We start from the raw sequence: 13,931 nt of genomic DNA, 5'->3' as shown, positions 1-13,931 counted from the left end.
TTTATGTTGGATATGTAAATCTTTTTAGTGAGACACTCAATCCTATTGGGGAGTTGACTGGTTACAAACAATAAGTTGATTCCATGATATAGTCTATTAACCTAAAAAATTGTTATTTGTGAAAAAGAAGAATGAATTATTTGGCATTTTAGGTATTACAGATATTTATGGTTTCTCTGAGTGTCTGCTTCTCTCTCACTCCCTCCTACTCATGCCTGGCAGGTCCCGCTAAATCACACAAGGAAATGCCATACAAGGCTCATCCTCTTGACAGCTGCTGGTGGTGCTATCACACAACACCCACTTTGATTCTTAGATTTGTTATTAGCACAGCCGGCCACTTCAGCCAAGATGTCCTAAAAACCAAGAACCAACTATGACACTATAAGGTTATATCTCATGGATGTGTATGGATATGTCTAGACACACTCATGTACTGGCAGATAGCAGTGGTCACATTTGGAACAAAATATTTTTTGCCAAATATAGGAATCAAATATTTTTAAAAGTTGTCTTGAGCCTTCTATACAATATATTTGAAACATTAAAGCCACAAAAGCATAATTTCATTGAGTTTAAAGCACTGAGGCCATTTAATTAATTTACAGAATTTAATAAAATGGACTTTTTCATTTAAAACTAAACATTTTTGCTCAGACAGACATTTGCAAAGGGGTCACAATCCATCTTCATACATACCTCCATCTTACATGAGTGTCTCCCTCGACACTCTTTTAAAGAAAAGAAGTAAGTTGTTTCCTTTCATAAATTAGGTATGTTGAATAAATTATGTATATTGTAGAATCAAGTCACTGATAAAAATTCAATTTTTTAATTATTTAAAAAAAATCAACTAAGAATATACTCTTCCAGTATGCACACTTAGCCTTCCAATATTCTTTACTTACAACTGTGAAAAAATAATGTTCCCTTTCTCTCCTGCACCTACAGAGGGATGTACAAATAAAAATTAGCTTCTAATTATCATCTCAACCTTTTTACCCCATCACTATGTAGTTCATGTGAGAAGTGAAGTTGAGGAAATGATTTGCATTCTCTTGTAAATTGCCTCACCTAGCAACTTAGATAAGATATACACTTTCTAAGAAATGACCCTTGCTACTCAGTGAAGTGCCCAATATTTTTCCAGACATGCATTTGGATCCATTTTGTGCTTATACAGTGATGAGCTAAAATTAGCCAGTCTTAGGCCTTGAGATCATTCGTCATTGAATAGGTGAGAATGCTTTACTCTTGGCAAATCCACCATATTGATAGAGGTTCTTTTAAAAAAAAAAAGATTTTTATTTATTTATGCACAAGAGACAGAGAGAGAGAGAGAGAGAGAGAGAGGCAGAGACATAGGCAGAGGGAGAAGCAGGCTCCATGCAAGGAGCCTGATGTGGGACTCAATCCCGGGTCTCCAGGATTATGCCCTGGGCCGAAGGCAGGCGCTAAACCACTGAGTTACTCAGGGATCCCCAATAGAGGTTCTTTATATTTTAAAAATGATGTGATGTGATGTGATGAGCACTGGCTGTTAATACTTTATGTTGGCAAATTGGATTTAAATAAAATAAAAAGTATTGAAAAAAAGGAAAGGAAAAATGCTTAGAAATTGCTTTTCCACGTGGATGAAGTTGAGCCCCATGTAATTGCCTTTGTTTTCTGACTTGGAAAAATCTACCTTTCATCAATAGGGCAAGATAAACCACAGCCCAACCCCTGATTAAACGGCCATCAGCTGATTAAATGGTCACAGGCTAGTGGGCTACTGACCCACCAAGAACTGATCATTAGAAAGGGCAGTCTCCCAGGGAGTGATTTTATTACATACCTGGCCATATCGGTCCATGCATTCCCTTGTGCCTGCAGCTCCAGCAGCTGGACTAGCCATTCCCTTCATTTCTCTTTGATATTGTTGATGGTACCTCACCTAAATGAAGGGAAAGGACAAACCTGTGAATTTAACCTTCTATGCACAGAAGCCAGGAGAATAAAAAAGAATGTCTTGTGGAATGTTCTGTTTCTGCTTGGGTCCACGGAGTATGTCTTAGACATAAAAGTGCCAGATCAATGTCTTGGTAAAAGCAATTCAAAACTAGGAAGGAAAGTTACTCCCTGGGCCATGGTGCATGCAAAAGCAGACAGGAAGTTGTACTTGCCAAGCCCAGGTAACTTCCTGCTTCCTCCCCTACCACAAATACACTGTCATGGAACTCACATCGCTAGCCAGCTCATTGGCTCTCTTGGCTATCTGATAAGCAGGAGTGATCATAGCAGGGAAACTGCCTTTTCCTCTCTGTTGTTCATAGTCTTCTGTGTATCTCACCTGGAAAATGAAAAAAGAAAATGAATCTCATGCCACAATCACATGATCTACCAGGCCATCTGATGAGAAGCCCTGCCGAGGGCTTGCATTACCTCCTCATATCTCCCTGTCACACCTTCTACGGCACCATCGTTTGCTTATGGCTTGATGGACCATGTGTATCTTCTTTACCTTTTTATTCCCCAAATCCCAGGACAGTGCCTGATACATGGAGATACTGAATGCAGAATTCAACACATACTCATGCAGCATGGGCTAGAAGAAGAAGGCTTCTGCCCTCAAGGAGCCTCCAGTCAAGTCTGGGAGATAAAAGAGGGTTCTCAACCCAAGGCAAGTGGAAGCCACTCATTAAGCTGAACCCGGATTTGCACTTACACTTCCCACTCAGAAGACTAAATTCTTGGTCTTATTATGCTAGAGAAAAACTGGGCTGTGAAAAGGCAAATGGTAGAAATTCCTTAGAAGTGATGTTCTACAATTTCCAGTGACAAGGACTGGATTTTTTCAGATTAATCACATACATCTGATTTGCAACTGATACCATCGAAGTTTTTCTCTCTCAGGAAGAGTTTTCACAAGGTCTGTGCTAGCTGACTTATCTGACTTGACTATCCTTGACCTTAAAAAGTTCTTCCCTGGCTCCCACGGGGGACTGAGAAGCCTCCTACATTCTTCCTCCCTCCACCTCCAAGGAAGGAAGGAAAGGAGAATCTTATAGGCCTCTAAGCCTCCGTTATTTCTTACATCACTTTGAAGCTGTCCCCCTGCCTGGGCCCGTAGCAGCTCAGGGGTATCCGCCACCGTGGTAAACCTGGAGACGCGCTCGTCATGCCCTCTCTTGTATTCCACCTGGTTAAGAGACAGCATAGGGTCAAGGTCATACCCACCAACCTTTGAGAGGACTCTTCTTTACAGCTGTCCTGAAGCTATACCATTGGGCTGGACTCAACACAAGCCGATGGCCAAGTCTTTAGGGCCGGTCTCATAAGCTCCTCTTCAAAAAGCATCAGTGCCACTGTGTTAAGTCCAAGATAATGCCAGGCAGGGCTAACCATTTACAAACATTAACTCACTTCACTTCATAAAAATCGCATGAGGCAAGACCATTCTTTTCCCCATTTTACAAATGAGCAGCTGAGGAATAGAGAAGCTCAGGAATTTGCTTATGGTCACACAGCCAGTAAATGAGAGAACCAGAATTCAAACTCTTGCATTCTGGCTCCAAACTCTGAGCTCTTAGCCAACAGGAATAGCGAAGCTATTCCTCAGGAAGATGTACCACCCACTTAATGAGAATCAGTGTCTCAAATGCTAATGTGACCTCAAGATATTATTTGGTCCAGTCTTTGGCTGAGCTGCCTGGTCTCTCCATTTGTTAGATGTGGCCCAATCAAGGCACAGGAGGTAATACACAGAGAAAACATAAGAGCACAGTTTTCTCCATAATATCACACTAATGATGTCCATAAGCATTCTCTTACAGGTTTTTATCTGAATCCCAGAGTTTCATTAGTAACAAAAATTAGCATAATCTATGGTGACTAAGCACTAGGACACTCACTTGGCTGGCCAGCTGGTTAGCTTTCTTGGCTCTTTGATAGGCAGGTGTGATCATGGCTGGAAAGCTCCCTTTGCCCCTCTGTTGTTCATAGTCTTCTGTATACTCCTGCTGGTCAAAACCAATGTCAGCATGAAAAACAATATGACTTCAGCTAAGAACGACTAGACTTGTGAGCATCAACAGAACCAATGCACCTGGATTTATAAGATATTCAGAAAACATTTCAATCACCTGCAGTAAATTTGAAAATGTTATTCCATTGGTAATCTGAGTAACATCTTCAACACTGAAGAAAATCCTACTTCTCAGGTCAAAGAGATTCCCCTTCAATGCTTATATCAAATTGTGGGAAGCCTGACCCAACCCGAGGAATCCAAAGAGAGCACAACCTCTTTGACTCAAAGGCCTATATGATAATGCAAGGAGTCTGAAATGGGCCATCAGGGCTGTTCCCTTCTGGAAGCTCTCGGAAAGACTCCAGTTTTTCACCTTTTCTAGCTTCTAGTGGCTACTTGCATCCCTTACTCTATGGCTCCCAATGGCTTTGACCTCTGCTTCTGTTATCACATCACCTTGTCTCTGACTCAGACCCTCTTGCCTCCTTATAAGGACCCTTGTGATTACATCTGTCCACCTTAATAGTCCAGGGTAATATTCCTATCTCAATATCCTTACCTTAATCACAGTTGCAAAATCCCCTTGGACAGGTAATGTAACAGATATACAGTTCTGGGTATTGGGACATGGTAATCTTTGGGGGAAGGGCCAGTAGTCTGTTTACCACAATTTTAAGATAAAAAAACATTCAAACTAATTGCTAGAATAATTTCTAGGGCTCTTACCTCACCAAGAGACTTTCGGGTTTCAACCATCCTTACGATTTCAGGGTCTGGCATAGCTCCTGGGCACCAAGCATTCCCTTCCCCATATCCATTCCAATAGGCTCTCTGTAAAGGAAACACACAAACGCATAAACACATACCCTGCACATTTGGTTGGTAAGACCTACTCCACCCTCCTAGCAATGTTCACATACACTGTCAGCATAAGAGAAATTCTCTAAAAACTATAAACTCCTACTGGCATATGGTGGGTCTCAGCTAACTAAAATGTTCAATTTCTTCACCTAGGAAATAATCTAATTCCTAAAAAGTTGAACTTTCTGAGATTCATGTATATTCTAGAAGGGTTCCAAATGTAACTTAACACTTCTTTGCTCATCACTGTACCTAGATTGATCAGTGGAGAGTTTTATGGATGGACAATGTGAGATTAACCAGCATTATTCAGACACACTGCAAAAACCTACTTGTCATGTGCCTTATATTGGGATAAGCAATTAACATTAAAAGAAAAGCCCCCCAAAAGGAAGACGGTTCCTTATTTAATAAAACTGTGGCCTATATAAAGAGATAAAACCGACATACAAAACAAGTAGTAATTAGAAAATGTTTGTGTGCTTAAGTGTAGTGTATTGACGATAAACACAAGGTTTTAAGAAGTAATCTATATGTGATGGCTCCATTCTGGATAGGAAGATGGAATCTGAGCTGGACCTCCAAGGCTGAGGTCAGATTGACAGGGGCAAAAGGAAAAAAAAAGGACATTCATTCTAGAAGGTCAGTTCCATGAAGGCAGGGATTTTCATTGGTTTTATTCACTAATGTATTCTAACAGCTTGGAACAACACCTGTACATAATTGGCTCAATAAGTATTCATTGAATAAATTCCAGGAGTGGGGACTACCATGAATAAAAACACGAAGGCAATGATAGGCTTCATGTAAAAGACCATGAAGACATGGGTTTGACTAGAAACTAGGGATAGAGATAAGAAGCCAATTGGGCTGAAGGTGGGGCAAATTGGAAAGGTTGCGTAGAACCACACTCTTAAGATCTAGAAAGACAGATAATTGGTATGTGAAATTATGCTCAACCATACTAGCAATCAGGGAAATTTACTTAAAAAAAACATAGAAATTGTCAAAAACTTTTATCTGGTAATATCAAATACTGGTGAGAACGTGGAGGAATAAGTAGTCCCATCCTCTGCCCATAGGTATATCAAATGCACAGCCATTTCAGAGAGCAATTTGACAGTGGCCATAGAAATTAAAAAGGCATGCACTCTTTGACATAGAAACCTTGTTTCTCATTATCTATTCTAGAGAAACACTTGTGTCCAAGAGAGGTCACACACAAGGGTATCCATAGCAACTTTGTAATAGGAAAAATTTTGGAAAGAACCCTGCCCATCCACAGAAGAGCATGATGCATCCATTCTTAATGGTTGCACTCATGATACACCCATCCACAATAACTTAAAAGGAGGTCGATACAGAAATATCTCCAAGTGGGCAGCCCAGGTGGCTCAGCGGTTTAGCGCCGCCTTCAGCCCAGGACGTGATTCTGGAGTCTCAGGATCGAGTCCCATGTCGGGCTCCCTGCATGGAGCCTGCTTCTCCCTCTGCCTGTGTCTCTGCTTCTCTCTCTCTCTCTCTCTCGAATAAATAAAATCTTAAAAAAAGAAGTATCTCCAAGATATTTGTTGATTGAAAAATACAAGTTGCAAAACAAGGTATGTTGTTTCATGGGAAAAATTACACATCCCAATAGAAATATACATATATAATTTTTAATGAAAGTAATAGCTAGTATTTACTGTGCCTACCATTGTTCTAAGGTCTTTACATTTATATACTCTTTTAAACTTCTCAATGGTTCTGTATGTCAGGAACTGTCAGAAGTTCAGTTTACAGATGAGAAAGCCAAAGAAAAGAATGGTTATATAATTTCATCAAAGGTCCCTCAGCAAGTGGCAGTGGCCATATCCAAATGGAAGTACTAAGAAATGAATTACATAGATCTATATTTGTAAATGAGTAAAGTTTGGAAGAATACCCATGAGACTGAAAATAACAGGCACCCCCGCAGAAGGACTGATTGGAGATGATGCACAGGGGGTTAGCTTTGTACTTTGGATTTTTTTTATGATGAGGAAAATCCAAGTATTATGTGTATAATTGAAAGCAAATGGCTGAGGAATTTTGAAATGATGAGCCTCTCCATAGTGAGCATAAATTCTCAGGTGGTAGGAAGAGTAAGTCAGGGCCATCCAGGAAGCTGTGTGTGGCCAACATCACTCAACAGGCTAGACAGAGGCAAAGCCAGAAGAGAGAAGGCCATCTTGGGAGGCCCCCATGAAGGTCCAGGCAGGAGATGATGTGGATCAGAGCAAGGGGGGAGAAATGCAGGGGCAGAGGCAGAGGGAGAAAGGGCAGCCATGGTCTCCAGCCTGGGTGGTTCGCTCCCAGGGCCAGAAACCCAGTAGTTGAAAGGGACAAACTGACTAGTGAGTTTGGACTGGAAGCAGATGTGGTAGAGATGACCCCACACCATGCTGATGGATGTCTTCTGTGGACAGCTGGAACCACAGACTGGGTGAATCAAAGCCTAATCAATTCCTCTAGAAGTAATAACAACAATGTGTCTCACTTGCAAAGTGTGGCCTTCTTTTCCTTTTGTCCAAACCCATTCACACCACTTCTCTCACCTCGTTCATCAGGGGCTGCCTGTTAGGTGCAGCTGTCCCATCCCTGGATTTCATGTCCCAGTGAAAAACTGATTTAAACCGTTCGCCCTCATCTTGCTCATCAATCTGCATGATGGAGACATGGTCAGGAAAGTTTCCGTCAGTGAAGAGAAAGAAAATAAATAACATATAGTTAAATTGGAGGGATTTTTCTGAATCTCAGTGGCAAAGCTTCTTAAGTGCACAATGACACACACTGGGTTGTCAGTCTCACTGTGGCTCTTCCTGTTCCCCCAGCCAGGTGACACGTACAGAGCACCTGTGGTGTGCAAAACTCCATTCAGCAGTACAATTAAAAAAACTGAAGGTCTTGATGAACTTATCACACAACACCCAGTAGGCAGGTTAGAGTAACCTCAGAAAATGCTGCCTTTTAGAGTAATGATTCTTAACGTTAGTGCAACAATCACCCCAGGAGCTTGTTAAAATGTTGGCTCCCCAAATTCATGTACATATTCTCCTATGCTTTATAATTTTACCTTTAATATCTTGACCTGGAATACATGTGTGAGTTTTTTGTGTATAGGTGTGAAGTAGGCGTCAAAGTTCATTTTCTTCCATACAAATATCCAATCACTCCAGCACTGCTTTATTGAAAGATAGTCCCTGCTACGCTGAATTGCACTGGCAAATCTGTCATAATTCAAGTGACCACATATGTGCAGCTTTCTTTCTGGACCTTGAATTGTATCCCACTAGTCTGTCTATTCTTATGCAAAACTATACTAAGTTAATGACTATTACTTTTGTGGTAAATCTTGAAATCTCGTAACTGAAGTCCTTCAATTGTGTTCTTCAGAATTTCTTGGCTATTCTAGAATCTTTGTGTGCCCACATCAATGTTAGACTCCATTTGTCAATCTCTACAAAAAACACCAGGATTTCGACTGGAATTATGTTGAATGTGTAGATCAATTTGGGCAGAACTGATATCACAATGGTAACTTCAGAGTCTTGGGATGGGCAAAGAGCTCATAAAGACAACATAAAAAGGGCCAACCATAAAAGAAATCAAAAGGTCTTAGGTCCAAATCCAGATGTCATAATTTATGAGGTCTAAAATGGTGCCAGAAACCTGCAATTTTAATAAGCTGAAGCTTGAATCATTAATTCTATAGATGAAGAAAGAAACTGAAGGAAAAGAAGTGACCTTACTAAAATTATTCAATGGGTAATCAGAGCCAGGTTTAGAATCTAGGAATTCTATTTCCACATGAAGGGTACTTTCTCTCATTGAATTTCTAGGCTTGCTACTTTGCTTGCTGCAATATACGTATTTTTAAATACAGAAATTGAGAGTGCTTTATCTGCTTCTGCTTCTTCCCCTGGATTTTGAGAAATTACTGCAAACATTACATAGACTAAAGGCAGGATTTCTGGTTGACAGCACTACTGATATTTGGGCTGGTTAACTCTTTTTCACAAGTCCCGTCTTGTGCACTGCAGGATGCTTAGCAGCATAGCTGGTCCTTACCCGTCAGATGCCAATAGTACCCCTCTTGCCAACTGTGACATTCTAAAAGTCCCCAGGCATCACAAATGCCCCCTGAGGGGTAAAATTGCCCTCCTCGAGAGCCATTGACTTTAGGAATCAGAATTGCGTGACCAAAATAGATAGAAAGCCTTATTTGCTGTCCTCCACCCACAGGACAAATCCATCACCGGGGAGTGTCTGCCTCTCCAGAGACTTTTCATAAGATTCCAGATTATTCTGAGGAAGGAGGAAAAGGAAATAAGCCACAAGTGTCACTAGTGGGGTAAGAAAGAAGCATTAAGAGCTAAAGTCCCTTCTCTGAATAAAAGAGAATCTAAATGTTTTATTCTTCTAAAAATTCCATTCACACCTGCCAAACAAGAAATTTTGTCTTACACATTATTTATTATTTTTAAAAGGGACATCTAGGAAACACAAAAAAATGTCAACTTGTTTCAAATGCCAACTCAAATTCTTTACTTTCCTCCTTCATCACCATCACTGAAGCAGCCCTTTTGTTCTTTCTTTTAGTACATACATAACGAATTTGTTTATACTCAATTGGCAAAGTCTCTCAGAGAAGATGGGAGAGAGGGTAAGAAAGTAATCCATCCCCCTTCCTAATGTGGCTATGAGATCTGGGGCCTGGAAGGGACATGGCTCTCCATTTGAAATTTTTCCTGGTGGGGAAGGAGGAGGAAGTGACCTCAACAGCCTTTTTTTTTGGCATAACACACATATGCAGACACACACACACAAATAGGCATGTATACACATAGGCACACCATGTACACACAAATATACAGAGAGACGTACACACATACACACGCACACAGAGCACATGCATATACATATGCACACGCATGCCTGTATGCGCACATATGTATATATACACATCATGTACACACATGCATATGCCCACGCACACCTATTCACACCTATACGCACACATACATACACTCCCCAGAGGCACACATACATATTTATACGCATACACATAGATTCGCACAGATGCAAACAAATGCACACACGCAGGCATCCCGGGAAGTTCACATCACTGTCTGTGGCTAGAGACAGAACCAGCAAAAATCTCACTCCAGATTGGGCCTGTCACATACAGTGAAAAGAAAATGAATCCACTACCATCTCAAAGAAAGGAAATATTGTGTGACCTGTTGTATGATTGTGAGGGAGGGACATGCCAGTTTAGAGCTAGTGCAGTGTGGAGAAGTAAGATACTAGGGATCTTTTTGTAGAGAGTGTAATATATACAAACAGCACTCTGCCATATAAGTACTTCTTGTGTTTAATCTGTCAAACTCTGGCTGTACAACTCTAGAAATATCTGGATTTTTGTAAACATAAACAAGTGCTTATCTCCTGGACAGTTTGCCACCTTCTACATACATAGAAGTAGGCCATTGGAGGAGTTCAGGCTGTGGGTTCTAGAGTTGGAGAGATCTAGATTTGTACCCACCCAAGTAGCTGGGCAAAACTAGGCAAGTTATTTAACTTCTCTGAGCCTCAGCCTTCCCAACTGTAAGATGGCAATATTTTAGAGGATTCTTGTGAAGAAAAAATGAGATAAGATAGTGAAAGAGCCCAGCAGAATGTTTGGCGCTCTGTTCAAGTAAGAGCTACACTCAGTATTTATTTGCAGTTTCGTGTAGCTGCCCTTAGACTTCAAGAAATGAAACCAAGATCCTAAAAGAACAAACCCTCTCAGTAACCTAGGATTGCTTGTGAATTCTTAAGGTTTGCGAATCCTTAGGAATCAATGATGTGTGAGTAACTCTGCACCTCAGGCTCGTCACCAGCAGAATGGGATCATAACATTACTTACCCTACTAGATAGTAATGTGTATTAAGTAAATTAAACGACTGTACAGTGCATGTTGCATAAGCATGTTTAAAAATAATAAGCTCACAATCAGTCCAGGGCTCTCAGCAAATTAAGCTAACTTGGCAGGGGGCGTTGGGTAGGCTCGATCTAACACACATTTTCCTGAGGAGACGGGTGGCCTGGGCAGGCAGGAGAGGCAGTCTGAGGTGAGGTGACGTGAGGAGGGCAGATCACTGACAGCCTTCCACCTCTTGTGCAATTTTCTAATTTTAGAAAGCTTCTAGATGCATCTCACAGAGCAACTTCGTGGGGCAAGGGGGAAAGAAGTTAAATGAGTCATCACTTCAATAAATGCAGGCATCTAAGTGGTAGCTAGCTATCTGACAAAACCCCATTGTTGGTTTTTCAGAAGAGGTTGGTTGATCAACACGGCTTTCTTGTCTATCCAAACACCACTTCTGAATCAAAATATCTTTGACCTACCCTTACCCCCAGGAGAAAGAGAGGCTGCTAGTGATCATAAAAACTCCTGAATTCAGAGAGATTGAAGAGTGTGAAACTAGAGGTTTTTCATTTTCTATACCAAAATAATCATGGGAGAAAGCAAGGAAAGGCTCTTGTAATATTTTCCAGCTATGTAAACTTTGTTTTACATTATTAGGCACCTAATGTATACAGGCCTATTGGGTAAACCGTCACCAGTGTGAACAGAGCTGGTAGGCAGAGATTACAAACACATCAGATATTCAAGCTAGATTATCAGATTATCTTGGGTATTGGGCCTCTACTGCGGTAGGACAAATAGCAATATTTGTTACTTAGATGCACTTTGCACTTGAAATGAGCAGGTTCAATTTGGACATAGACACTGAGCTAATAAACTTTCTTTAAAGGCTATTTTGAAATTCAAAATTAAGTCACTTACCCCATGGATGGTTTCTGGAGACTTCCTCACATTTAGATTTAAGGGAGTATGATAGACACTTGTGAAAGTGTTGTTCTTGGGGTTGTGGCTAGAAAAAAAAATAGATATAAACCAAAATTCAAAATGCATTTTACCCAAGATGATTGATTATTCCTAAAGGTATGGTTATTTTTTAATTGATAAATATAAAACTTAATAATTAAGTTTACTATTTTCCAGGCAATGTCTTAAAGGGAAAAAAGGAAATCAAAGAAATTAAAAGCTAAGTTTAACTAGAAATGGTCACTGAAATACTTTCTGAAAAAAAAACTTGAAAAGGATTCTGGAATTTTTTAAAAGAAAAAAGTTCTATAGGCATATCTGCAGCAATTACAGTGTTCTGCACGGTATTTAATAATTTAACATGGGGTTATAATGGATTTGACTTTTTACCTAAAAGAAATTTGAAATTTTCAAAAAAAAAAAAAAAAGAAATTTGAAATTTTCAACTTTCTGTCCTTTGCATAAAATCCTGCCTTAGACCTCATCAATGATTTTATGTAAATGACAACTTTGAGGAAGATATTTCTTGGCTTTAACTCTGGGCTGTGTGATTTGAAGTTCTGGTTGGCTACCTGTTAAAAAATAAACAAAACCCAAGAGGTGGTGGGGCAGGATACCAAACACTTACGCGTGACAGTACGGCTTTTTCTGGTGACTCACGAAGTTATTAACCGATAGCATCATCTTGCAAACTTCGCAGTGAAAACATGCTTTATGCCATATCTAGAAATCATATAGAAAAGATGTAGCAAAATTGCCTTTTTTTCCAGACTCTGGATTCTTATACATTTCCAGGTAAAAATGGATCCTTAGAGGTAAAATGGTGATAAACACACCCACACACAAGTACAATATGTTAAATGAATAACCTTTTTTTCAAGGTGACATAGAAGATAGAGATAGGAATGGGTAGAAATGAGGAAAAATGATAAATACATCTTTTTTAGATGGTTTGAGAAGCCCCACATGTCCATATGTGAGAAGATAAATCTCCCATATTGGTTATTATTTCCAAAGGCCAAGAAATGTCTACTGACCTGATCTAGACAGCTGATCTTCTCGGCAGGATAAACTCCATACCCACACCTAGAGCAAGCCTGGACATTCATCTTGACGTCCAAAGAGAGAAGACAAAGATAGGCAACAGGCAAGAAATTCAAAGAAGTCTCAGGCTAGTTGTGCAAGTCTCCAAAATCCTGACCACTGTTAAATCCTTGTGAGCACCTTGATCATTCAAAATCCAACTTCCACTTTCCTTTACTGACCTTCTAGTTTGAAGTCAGCAGCTGGATGGTTTTTAAAGCTGCCACTTACTCAAGGGGCTATTTTGGCCACTCACTCAGCACGCATGCGTCTGGGAAATTAGGTGGAGGTATTTCTAGCTGACATGCTTCTCTAAATAGAAAAATGAACTCACAACAGCATCATGTTTATGTGGGTGACCAAATCCTCGTGTATGACTAGGCAGCGTGTAGTAGTTTAACACGAACTGTGATCATAACCCAAGAAAAGAATACAAAGAGATAGGCCACACACTCATCCAACGATGAAATTAGAAAAGCTTGCTCTGTGAGGCCCATGACTAAAGCAGAAAGGCCAGCTCCCCAAAAATGTAAGGAATAAGACAGGATTGGTTCAATCCATGGGAAGGGCAAATACCATTTTTGAAATTTTGGCTTTATCTATTAAAATGTTTACCATATGGGGCACCTGGATGGCTCAGTCGGTGGAACGTCCAATTTTTGGTTTTAGCTCAGGCCATGATCTCAGGGTCCTGAGATCAAGTCTCGTGTTGAGCTCCACACTAGGTGGAGAGTCTGCTTGAAGACTCTCTCTCTCTGTCCCTCTTCCTGCTTTCATCCTTGCTCTCTCTTTCCCTATCTCAAATAAGTAATCCTTTTTTTTTTTTAAGATTTTATTTATTTATTCAGGAGAGACACAGAGAGAAAGAGAGGCAGAGACACAGGCAGAGGGAGAAGCAGGCTCCATGCAGGGAACCCGACATGGGACTCAATCCTAGGTCTCCAGGATCAGGCCCTGGGCTGAAGGCGGCACTAAACCGCTGAGCCACCTGGGCTGCCCTCAAATAAGTAATCTTTAAAAAAAAAAAGAACAATTTAAAAAATGTTTACAACAGTGAGGGTAAAAACTGATTAAGATAT

General features: G+C 40.4%; 1 protein-coding gene across 6 annotated transcripts in view; it reads right to left on the bottom strand.

The window, feature by feature from the left end:
* NRAP (nebulin related anchoring protein) overlaps window positions 1–13,082 on the bottom strand; it is a 70,415-nt gene extending 57,333 nt beyond the window's left edge. For 3 of the 6 annotated variants that reach the window (XM_077877584.1, XM_077877588.1, XM_077877585.1), the window contains exons 1-9: window positions 12,807–13,082; window positions 12,398–12,492; window positions 11,728–11,815; window positions 7,447–7,551; window positions 4,736–4,840; window positions 3,894–4,001; window positions 3,077–3,181; window positions 2,225–2,332; window positions 1,838–1,936 (exon numbers count right to left, since the gene is read on the bottom strand). In XM_077877584.1, coding sequence (XP_077733710.1) covers window positions 1,838–1,936; window positions 2,225–2,332; window positions 3,077–3,181; window positions 3,894–4,001; window positions 4,736–4,840; window positions 7,447–7,551; window positions 11,728–11,815; window positions 12,398–12,492; window positions 12,807–12,878 — 885 coding nt within the window. In that variant the 5' untranslated portion in view covers window positions 12,879–13,082. The remainder of the gene's footprint in view (window positions 1–1,837; window positions 1,937–2,224; window positions 2,333–3,076; window positions 3,182–3,893; window positions 4,002–4,735; window positions 4,841–7,446; window positions 7,552–11,727; window positions 11,816–12,397; window positions 12,493–12,806) is intronic. The other 3 variants (XM_077877586.1, XM_077877587.1, XM_077877589.1) reach the window with 2 other exon arrangements.
* Window positions 13,083–13,931: the final 849 nt, after the last annotated feature.

The sequence above is a fragment of the Canis aureus genome, chromosome 29 (assembly GCF_053574225.1).
Source record: "Canis aureus isolate CA01 chromosome 29, VMU_Caureus_v.1.0, whole genome shotgun sequence".
Lineage (NCBI taxonomy): Eukaryota > Metazoa > Chordata > Mammalia > Carnivora > Canidae > Canis > Canis aureus.
The sequence above is the reverse complement of the archived record's forward strand: the minus strand, read 5'-3'. Positions and strand labels throughout refer to the sequence as shown.